A 12,058-nucleotide genomic window follows, 5' to 3' on the forward strand; every position below is an offset into this window, starting at 1 on the left:
TTTCTGAAATTTTAATTATTTGTTATGTTTTCTACTTCATTTTTAATTTTTTTTACTGCTTAACTATCAGTTGGGTTCAGTTCAAAAACTTGTCTAATATTGTTATTAGGTGGTTTCCTCTCTCACCAGGATCAATAACATCTCTGTTTGTCTGGTTCCAGGCCATGGGAATCAAGGGAAATCAAAGAACTGATGTTTCGGCAAACTTGGGCTAAGCTTCAAACATAACAAGACCAACTTTTCTATGGAAACCATGGAAACTTTTCTATGGAAACAATGGAAACTTTTCTATGGTGTCTGGCACTTATAGCTATGTCGAACTGGATCAAAATGATCACATAAGAGAATAGAAAAAGTTGACAAGCTTAAGGATGAGTAACCTTGTTCTGTATTCATCTTCTCATAGGGTAGTGTGTAATCAACAGCAATGAGCAGATTTTTATTTTCTCGTATTTTGGAAATGATGACAGTGCATGCATATCGGAGGAGACATCTTCGTAAATTCAGTGTTTCTATACATAATTCTGTAGACTATGCAATGATCAACACTAAACTGCTGTTTGACTATCTTGTGTATGGATAGTAAATGTCTTAAGGAAGACCTGGTTAGTTGCTTCCAACATTTGTAGGTCTACAGAAACTATGAACTGCTAGTGCTTCATTTCATACTTTCAAAACATGCAATAGTAAATTGTGGTTTAAGTACTTGGCTGTTCCATAGAAGAACAAACATTTCAACAGCCGCTTAAATCTTGGCATGTCTGTAACTATTAAACATATTTAAAACAGTGTTTGGCACAAAAGTACCAAGTTCAGTGCACTAAAACAGATAAAGTGATCTAAACATTTTAATGAAAAATAAATCACATAATGAGACCAAAATTGTTGAAATCTGACATTTATTCAAATACAAACTTTCTGGTACACAATTTCTGTTATACCTTTGGCAAAGGTCAGTGTCATTTTTTTTATTCTTGAAAACAACCCATTCAACAATGAACAGCTTTAAACTAGGAACAATCTGTAGAAGATATTTATCCTGGAAATTACAAATCCTGATATATAACAAAACGTTGATGACGAAACCAATCTTAAAAAGTTCACAACAATTTAGACACTGATTTTTAAAAAAATTATAAATTCTGACTTACCTCCCATCGTGTTTGTGTCCATTTTTCGAATGGTATTTGATTCCATTTACGTTTTTGTACCGCTTTTTACAGCCAGGTACCGGGCAAGCAAACGGCTTTTCTAAGTTTATACCATTTGGGCCTGGTGAACTGGGAGTCATCATCCTTGAACAGATCGACCTTGTTTAATCGATGTATAAAAAAAAATAGCTGAATTCAGCTATTTCAATGGATAATTGTAAATTAGTTCATTTATGTGATCTCTAATTTTTATCTAAATATTGCTAGCTTTCATAAAATAAATTTAGAATCAAATTTGGGTTGATTTTGAAATTTTGTTTTAATTCAGGACATAAATTCAAAATGTAATAATTTTTTATTTACATAAATAAAAAAATAAATAGTAGGATAAATGTTGCATATAACCTACTTTTGGTAAGGTACTAAAATCCTACTAAGTAACAAATCATCCTATTCTAAAAGATGAAAAATGTTTTTATACTTCTCAAATGTTATTAGAATAATTCATTTTGTGAGTAAATTTCCAATATTTATACTACCTTATAATGCTGATTTAAACTTTTCTTTCTACCAAAAACTTTGGAGGATTATATTAAAATCTCCCCCCTGCGTACATCTGCTGCTAATCAACATGAAACTCAGCCTGCCACTTTTTCTGTAACTTTATACTGGTCACTGTCAAAGAACTGAAATCACATAGAAAAAGTGCTTTAGCATGATTATTTAGATATATATTTATGGTAATTAAAGTGTGTAAGAACCTAATGGGGCAGAAAAGGAATGATATAAGAGCTGGATGTAGTGAAACAACATTGAGCTTCAATCCCATTAGAGCCATGTCTTCAACTCATATATCCACATCATCAGTTCACTATATTGTTCACCTCTTCATGTGAAAGAGGAAAAGGTGGGTAGGTTAATTAAATCCACACAGCCCCTGCAGTACTGGTGGTCATTTTATTCTACTAACTGAAGTTCACTTGGCCACATTAGGGAGCTATATTCAAGATACTAAACCCATACTCATAAAAACTGTGCAATCTGATATAACAAAATCTCACGCGACTTGCATGACGAGAAGAGGAGCAGTTTCAAAATGTATAATTTTAGCTTTCAAAATTGTGGCCATACAAAATTTTCAAACTGTAATAACTGAAAAATGGGAGATTGTATAAAATATTTATAATAATAGTAAAATATGACTATTAGATAAACATTTTAATAGCAAGTTGATTTCACTACAACACATAGTAAGGGAGTAATATTGGATTTATTGAAAGCCATCCTTCACTTAAAATACACTCATCAGGTTATTAATGTTTTACAACTGCTGGTTAGTAATTTAAATTACAACAGCAATGATTACATTCAATACCTGAAAGTACATGTAGCCATTACATTAGCTCATTGTTTTCATTTTGAACATTTTAAATACATCTCCTGTTTTTAAGTTATTACAGTTAACCCATGTGAATGCTTTGATTGGTAAGTAGTAATAAAATAAGTAACCTTAATCACATACTTTAATCCATTGCACTATGCAGGCCACTAAGTATGGCCCATACTCCTTTATAGCTCAACTCAGGTGGAATCACAGGTAGTTGTCCTCTAAGCTCGGTGGACAGTACATAGTGGACCGGCTGGGTTCTAACTTGGCACACTTGCGTAACCGTGTACATCACTTCGACTCGGTTTAAATGACAGTATTTGACATTCGGCTCTTTAAATAACTGACATATAAATTAAATTATCAAACACTTTACAAGGTTTATTACTTTCAAGGTTAAAACTTTATTGATTGGTTATTTTTTTACGAACTAATTAATATTAGTTAGTTTTAATTTATGCGTTGACTTATTTTTAAAGTATATTTATTTGCAGGATAAAAATACGATCAGTGTCAAGTAGGTCTCTAATATAAACACAGTATAAACTCTTTTCCATATTTTGAGATTGATCTCCACCAAATGCACAATATTTTAATAAATTGATAGGATACACTATAGCAGCTACAAGAAAACTGGCACACAGTTAAAAAAAAATTATAGACAACGTTTACTATGGTATGTGCAGCAAATAGAGAAATATTAATTTAGTTATTTACTTGGCCAAGAGATTGCAGCACTTTCCAGCCACAACTGGATAAGGATTGAATTTCATAACTGTGCAATACAGTGTGCTACACAAAGTGGCCTCAACGGCCAAAACAGAGACAGGACATGATCATAAACCTCCTACATATTACATAGAACCCATATGGCCATCCATAGTTTCCCCCGAACTCAAAGAACAATCTCATAAGTTCAACTCAGAGCTCTAAGGGTTAAATTTTGTTGTAAGGAATATTTAACTTGTTGACAATACACCTTTGATCACAAATTATCCTTTATGATACCTTTCGATATACCTTTATAAATGTTTATATAAAATATGATAAAACCACATGAACAAAAATGTGTACACCAAATATGTAAGGACCTTGTAAGTAGAATACTTAATAGACAATTTTTTTACTTTATTTATTGATTGGATGAAAAATCCCCTGACATGAACTTCTATTATAGATTACATGACTTTCAGCTAGACATAACTACCACAAAAAAGATAGTCAACTGTGTCCAAAATATAACGAATTTGAAAACAGTTAATTGTAGAAATATATCCCTTTTTATATCTTGAAACATACACACAGTTTTATCTTGTAAATTTAATCTGAAACGCACATTAGATTTAGAAAATAATTAACATATTAAATATACATACTATACTATACACTGTTATACTTACTTGCTGCCATATCTAAGAATAAACTCTGAACTGAATTCTTCAGGAGTTGTCCAAGAGTCATTACTATCTTCCAGTTCACTCATGAGCTCATCATCATCAGCCTCACTACCTGAAAGATGTAGCAGCATGTTAAAACAAAATGCTGTACAATCAAATAGGCACAATAGTTTTCAGGGTTCGTGTGAAGTTTTCAGGAATAGTGATATTTTTATAAATTGTGTAATAAACATAATACATAGAAAACTGCTTAAGATTTACTCTTTTTTCAATCCACGATATTAAAGGTGGTATAAGCTAGTTAAAGAAAAGAGTCCAAATGGCATTATTGTTGGTCCATTTATACTTCCTTACAAAATAAATTTAAGGAAGGGACACTTAATTTAAAATAGCAAAGTTGAAAATTCACTGATTCATTGTCTCTTGTAGACTGATCTGTAAATCTTCTTTCTCAGTCATCGTAATATGTGTTCTGCGGCCACACAATCTTTGTATTGAGATGGAATGTTGTCTACACACCCACTGTGTTCCAAGACCCTCCTTGTTCTTGTAGTTGGGGATGATGACAAAGTTTTCAAATAGTGAACTAAAGATAACAAGGGAGTGTTGGTCTTGGCTCAGGAGCACAATTATTAGGCTTTCAATCAACAGTTTAAATGAAGGCTCTCTGGCCGTGCTTTGACGATTCATTAGTCTGGATATGTCTAAAAACTATCCAGTCACCACTGTAATCTTTCCTGGGTTCTGGATAAACAAAGTGCTCAAGGTGAGTATGATGACACCATTGGTGTAAAGGCGAGGAGTGGAAGCACATTTTTCTTATTACAGATTTTTTTCACAGTCAACAGATGTTTTCGAACTCAGGGAGAGTCCAAATGTCAGCTTTGAATCATGGATCGGAATTATATTCACTTTGTTCATGCTCGAATTAACTGCATCTCCACAAGAATATATTCAACAAGAAGAACTTTAAATTTAAAGACTCGAAAGTGGTTATAGAGATGGAGATATCCAATAATAATTAAGCAAATTATGACTGCTAGGATAATTTGTTGCCAATTATGCGCCAGTTGTACTTTGGAGAATTTCATATAGAGATGCAGATAATAGCTAGTACAATTATATAATGTTCACAGAGGTAATGTTAAATATAAAAGAGTTCCTTGACTTTACAATCAATGGCATTAAACCAACTTTGGTTTTATGACACAGGCGTTCAGTTTTCTTTTCTTATTTGATGGCCTATTGATAGCATTCTTCACATAACTGTAAGTATTTTTTTCATTAACAAGGTGTGAAATTCTGGCACATTTATATTCCATTACTGAATTTCTGACTATACCCGTTGGAAAAAAACCAGGTTAGGTAAAGAAAAACTATTTTTTTTTCTACGGATGGATAGTTAGCTGAATCTGATGTGATGAAACCTTAATGTCAAATTGGTTGTAGCAATGCATAATAAAACATGGGGTGTTTCAGGCTGGATGTGCGACACTGAAAGAGATAAATTCAACCTGATCTTGATTAGCTAATTGACTGATGAACTGTGTTTATTCAATGAAAACACAGGCAAATGAAGAATTGGTTAATAAGATTCAATGGTTTTAGTCACTGAATTAGTCACTTATGAACATACAGTGATTTATCAAAAACTATTATCATCTTTCAAGCTTTGGTTTAGACAAACTCTGTAACTGTTATAGTCTTTCTGCTATAATCTGTAAATCGCATATACATAAAGAAACTGCAAAAATTAACATAAAAAGTGCAAACTTTAGAGAAACAAAAATCCTGGAGATTTGAAGAGGGAAGCCCGTTTTATATCTAGCTCCAAAGCTTACACAAAATCTCATTGACTTCAATGGAATGTCTGATCATACATAATCTTGGCACTAACACTCCAGAAAAGGCAATGATACAACAGTATGCATCAAACCAAGAGATGAATACAGGGTGGCTTGGTAAACCATTTATGTTACATAAATAAGTTGTTGACTACTATACCATGACTATGGATTCACAATATCTCTAAAGTAAGTTGACTTTCTGACGACCTTCTTATACAGTAGAAAATCATCTTATGTGGGAGGAAAACTCATTACGCATTTGTTTCAGAACCTTGGTGAGTAAAACTCAAGAAAGGCCTACAAAATTAGCAAATTGAGAAATTCATTTAGACTGCAAAAGAGTAGTTTTAGTCATAGACAATAATACTGCATTGTGAAGTAAGAGGCCAAAGATGTCATTACAATGTAACATTGTTATCATACTGTAAATAAGGAAATATTAATTTTTACTGAATTATTATCTGAATTTAGTTTTTATTTGTAAGGACTTTACACTTTACTTTTATTATAAACTTGTTTTATTTAGATTTAAATAAGTTTTCTTAATATAACTCACAAAATATATACATTTAAAACAAAAGAACACACGGATACTTTGAGTGTAGAATTTATTATATAACAAGACTTTTATCCACTCAATTTTTCAAATTAATCGTTTTAGGTCATATAAACACATTTTTTCATCTGTTAAAAAAACAAGAAAACATGCATTACAACACACTATAAAAACATGCTTTAGTATTTGGATTGGGGTATTATGTTACTAGTTTAGTACTGGGCAACACAACAAAAACTAGAGTGACATTATCAGTTTACTATGACTTACTTGATTCAATCCGTTTAAAATAATGTGCACAGATTAGAATAACAAAAATTAATGTAAGTACTCTAATATTGAGAAGAGAACAAACAGTATTTTAGTACTATGCGATTCTCCTATATTGAATTTTAGATAACTTGAGAAATCCCTATAGAAACACTTATACTTTTTTTTAAATATGTTTGTTTAGTGAGGTTTAGCATAGGAGCGATCGCTTAGTAATAAAAAACTCAAAAGGCTATTATTTTCAGAATTCATTTACAACTAAAAAATACACTGTTGTTAATTAAACAGGTAAATGGCTGCACTCATAATAACTTGCCCGCTATTCCATGAACACTTGGAGAAAATTTATTTTTTGAAGAAGAAACTTCAATTATTGCTACCGAAACAGGTTTTGTGGTAGATGGGCGAGAAACAGCAACATCTATTACAGATACAAATCTTTTTAAATTTATCAGATATACAAAATAGTAACATGAGAGAATAAGAAAATATACATTTCAATTGTTTTATTAAAGAGAGGTGGTGAATATTTAAATGCAAATAAAAATTAAGAATATAACTCATTATAAGTGTCTCTACTTCTGTTGTATACAAAAAAAAAAACAAACAAACAAATGAGGTTTTTTAGAAACTGGGTTGTAATTTCTAAATAATTGGCTCCTAACATTTTGAGCTTTGGTCTCTGTGTTTTAATCACCTTTGTGAATACATTTAAAGTTTCCAATAAGTACTCAATCCCACTTTATGTTTAGTATAAATTATTGTGAAAATTTATAGCAGATAATTCTGTAGATACCACAGTCTGAGTTATCAAGAAATCAGTTTCACACACTATTTCAACTGAATGAGCAAGAAACATTGTATGCCAACTGATAGTTTTAATTACAGAAAATATATGAAATGTTACTAGAGTAATTACAATTCTAATTCTAATTGTTCATAACTCATTTAATAAGAAATTAAAACTATTTATATAGCTCACTGATGTGTGTATATCATAAGTTTCAGGAAGAAATATATACTGGACTGGAACCAAGAATTCAAGAACCTTTAGAGAGAGTTCAATACGAAGAGAGACTGCAACAGCCGACTGACTGCTTAAATCATTTAACAATACTAGGGAAATGAAAGGGGTAAACACCCCTGAAGAGCTCAACTTCATTATCGAAAGCTTGGTCCTCACTTAACTAAGCTCTCCTATGTCAAGCTTCTGAATAATTATTAAATCATTCCAAATATTGAAAATTATTGAAGTCCGTGAAGTATTTTATAAGCAGTATGGTGGACAGTCAGCTAGGTTTAGCTGAAAGATATTATTATCTTTTTGTGACTAGATTGGCAATCAGTGTTGATTGTGATTATCAGTAAATACCTTAATAAATAATATAAAAGTAACTATTTTATTACTTAACTGAAAAATCTGTCTTTTAAAGTTGGAGTGCCAGATTTTCTGAGAGAGAAGGTTTATAATCCAAATATTTGGCCTTCTGGCTCATTTATAAATCACTTCTGGTTTTCAAAACAACTTTCAGGTCACCAAAGTGACTCTTCCTTTTTGGGAAAAGGGCAAGACTGCAACTGCAGTGGGCGAAGTTACTAGAACTAATCTGTTCAAAATTTAACATGGCTGTTGTATTGATAATATTATAACTTCAGTACCTCCGGAAAGATTGTGTGCTGAAGTCCTCCATACAGGTGATGTGTTGGACCATGACACTGACCTTGACATTGACCTTATATATACAATCAGCATGAAGAAATAGTACTTTCCATAGAGTTAAAAATATAACTAGGATAAATAGGACTGCTGACTACTGTCTATTGGACTATCGCTTCAACAAATCAATTGGTCAGATGTTTATAATTGTAACAATGATTTAAATTGTAAGTCAAATTAGTCTTAGACTTGTTTGTGTGGGTGGTTCATAGTTTTATTCCTCAAAAGTCAGTTGCAATTAAGATTAATATTAATTGGTTATCATAATGGCCTAGTTAATCTTTATCATCTACTAAAATGCACTAATTCTGAGACAATCCTGCTGAAAGGAACAAACAGGTCTCTTAAAACACTATGTAGAATGGAAAAAAAGAACCAAACTTACTGCTAAATGTAACAATATTAAGACCTCTGATAATAGATAAGTCCTGACAATGGATTTCTTACTATGTTAAGACACGTGTAAAACATAAGTGATGATGTTCCCACTAGTATTAATGACCATGAGCATTATCTTAGCAAAAGGGAAGTGGGAAGTAGGCCAACTGAACATTTTAAGAGCAGAAAATTCTCAGTTGAGGAGGTTTACTCAAGTCATTAATGATCTAAGAAAAAGTGCTAGTCTTGATGTATGATGTCTTAATGCAAACATTTTTAAAATATCTTCTTACAACATCAGTGAGATATTGATTTACGAGTTCAATTTGTAGTGTAGGATCTTTTCCCAATACACTTATGCTGAGTAAAGATGGACCGTATACATGTGCCAATTTTAGACCGATCTCCATCATACCCTCATCTTCTTAGAAACTAATAAATTATTGTCCTACTGTCAGTTTGGTTTTAGACCCAACCATAGTACGACACAGACAGTGCATTCCTTAATGACAGATGGTTTAGATTACAAAGAAAATGTGATATTTGGATCCTTTGACATATTCAAGGTCTTTGACATTGTAACCCATAGTGTCTTGGTGGATAAATTGTCACATTTGTTTTTCAACAACATGGCTGATAAGTTTTTCAAAAATTATTTGGAGGGCAGACGCCAGTCAGTCTATGTTAATGGAAAGCCGATAACCAGGGGTCAGTTCTGGGACCCATCTTGTTTGTAACGTACATTAAATGCCAAGTATTGCTGCTTTGATAAAGCAGAAAAATTTGCCCTAAATTGTGTTTTATATGCAGATGATCTAGTCTTGTGTGTTAAGACTTCTATACGCTTAAGCTCAGTTAAAGTGATTGATAAAGGGTCCACAGAAGTGGGTATTTTAAAGAAATATTAAGTTGGTGTTGTCCAAATAAATTAAGTATAAATGGTGACAAGATCCAAGATCTCAGGAATAAACTTGGCTACAGAAATGATGATGCTTCACTTAAATTCCAAGGAATCATTACAACCTAATCTCAAATGACAATCATATCAACAGTGTTGTTGCTCATTTGGCCAAGGGACTTTTTATGCTACTTTCTCTAAAAGATAGTGTTACGCATGACGTTATGTTGAAAGCCCACTACTCTAATATTCACAGTCATTTAACTTTCTGGTTTTTCCTTGAGGAGTAATGTTGGATTAGCAAGTAAAATGTTTATTCTACAAAAAACTGTGCATTTAATTTCTAGAGTTCCGATACATGCACATTGTAGGCCACTTTTCATTAGCCTTGGGATTCACATTCTGCTATCTTTGTATGTACTGTATACGGTTCTGTCCATCATGTAACCTCCCTGGATATTCCAAGCCAAACGATGTTCACGCTTGTGAAACCAGACAAAGGCACAACATTAGTATAGTCAAGTACATGTACAGTAGCACCCAAAATAATTTTAGTTTAATTAATGTATTGAACTTATGTAATGCATTACCACAGAATATTAGATCTTTCACCTTAAAGAAGTTAAAATTAGTACTTAATACTATTATAATAGTCTGCATGTCTCTACAAGGTCCATAATTTTTATGGTATTTTTTTTTTTTTATTTATTGTAATTTTATGTACTGTCTTGTTTATTTTAGCTTAGCTTATTAGCTAATTTTACTGATTGTTAACATTTTTAATGCAACTTTTGGTGTCCTTTACAAAAAACATTCTTGGTTAATGAAATTATAGCAGATATAATACATTACTTTTATCTAATTTCTACTGAACTAAAGTAAGTTAAATAATAAAAAATATTAGCTGGCTATTGTAATTTTGTACTGGAATTGAATTTTACTATTTAATTTCGCATACTTTTGAATTCCCTAGAGGTTTTCATAATTTTACAGGAACAGCAACGTGGTTTGTTGCACGGTTCTCATCCATTAGTAACGGGTCGTTGTACTTTAGGTTGGACAGGTTCGTACATCAAATATGGAGGTTTGCAAAGTATTACTCTAGATGTTTTAGCCATAGCATTTTGGGTATCTGGAGAAGAAAGTAAAACATTACAGGTAATTTTCATAATACTGTTAATTTTGCGTAGCCCAGGAAAAAATGGTGTAATAAACTTTGTTTGTGTTTTATTATTAATCTACTTGGTAGATTTTTTGGTTTGTTTATTAGTAATTTAATTAATAATTTTTAGACTGACCTTATCATATAATTTCTATGTTTAACTAAACAGCTGATTTAAGACTAAGTGAAGTGAAATATTAGTCAGGTTTACTAAATATCCGAATAGTATAATAAAAATCCCCCTTAAAGAACCACACAAAACCATTTCTTCAGAAACCGTCTTGGAGGAGGTCTATGGAAATTTTTATTGTAGATCTTTATCAAACATTACCTTAAACTAAACTGCCATTTGAGTTAATCATCATGTAAACAACATGAAAAAATGAGTGACGCAGCCAGCAATGCCCGATCACAAAATTAAGAAATGTATAGATTATTTAAAAATAAATAACATCAACTCAACAGTCAAGCTGGCTTTATCAGGCATCTCGCACATACCGTTGTAGATTTACTCTTAATCAGCTGGGGTTGTGGCCACCAATAGGCTATTAGAAGTACATGAATCATTGCTGTTTGGGGAAATACCATTTCTTGTTGAGCGTGTGGACCTCTAGTTGATTACTTTAATTAATTCTACTTAAAAGTTTGTCAGTTTCCAGAAAATAGTTGAATAATACAAAACCAAAATGGCATTATATGAAGTTGATTGCATTGATTATGAGAGGATACGGCGGTCTACAGTGATCTTACCAACAGATTAGCTGATCTATTTAATGATAGATTTCAGAACAGACCACCTATTTCTAAACATGCAGTTTACGCTACAGTCTACTTCAAAGTATTTGGAAATATAAAAGATCGTCCACACAGAGGTAGATCTAAAACAATGACCTGTAGTGAGATGGCTAATCATGTACTTCAATCTTTCGTTGAACATCCACTCTTCAATTACAAAAGTTGTTACTGAGCATGACATAAGTAAAAGTTCTTTGTTTAATATTTTAAAATGTAACAAATACCACCCTTACGAAATAAAACTTGTGCATGAACTATCTAAAGACCATTTTGATCAGCGTATTGAATACTACGATACAATGATATAAAAATTGGATGAAGACCCGAATTTTATGAACAACATAGTTTTTACTGTTTTTGTTAAATGGAAATGTCAATCGACATAACAGTAGATATTGGGCTGATACAAACCCTCACTGGATGATAGAGGTCCACTCCCAGTATCTCAAAAAACTGAATGTGTAGGCAGACATCGTAGAACAAAATATTATTTTACATTT

General features: G+C 32.0%; 1 protein-coding gene across 1 annotated transcript in view; it reads right to left on the reverse strand.

Annotated features, from left to right (window-relative positions):
* The window catches only part of LOC124368947 (juxtaposed with another zinc finger protein 1), a 38,848-nt gene that overhangs the window by 13,486 nt on the left and 13,304 nt on the right, over nt 1–12,058 (reverse strand). Inside the window, exons 3-4 of the mRNA XM_046826514.1 lie at nt 3,939–4,047; nt 1,152–1,295 (exon numbers count right to left, since the gene is read on the reverse strand). Of these exons, the coding sequence (XP_046682470.1) occupies nt 1,152–1,295; nt 3,939–4,047 (253 nt within the window). The remainder of the gene's footprint in view (nt 1–1,151; nt 1,296–3,938; nt 4,048–12,058) is intronic.

This window comes from Homalodisca vitripennis, chromosome X (assembly GCF_021130785.1).
Source record: "Homalodisca vitripennis isolate AUS2020 chromosome X, UT_GWSS_2.1, whole genome shotgun sequence".
In the NCBI taxonomy this organism is placed as follows: domain Eukaryota; kingdom Metazoa; phylum Arthropoda; class Insecta; order Hemiptera; family Cicadellidae; genus Homalodisca; species Homalodisca vitripennis.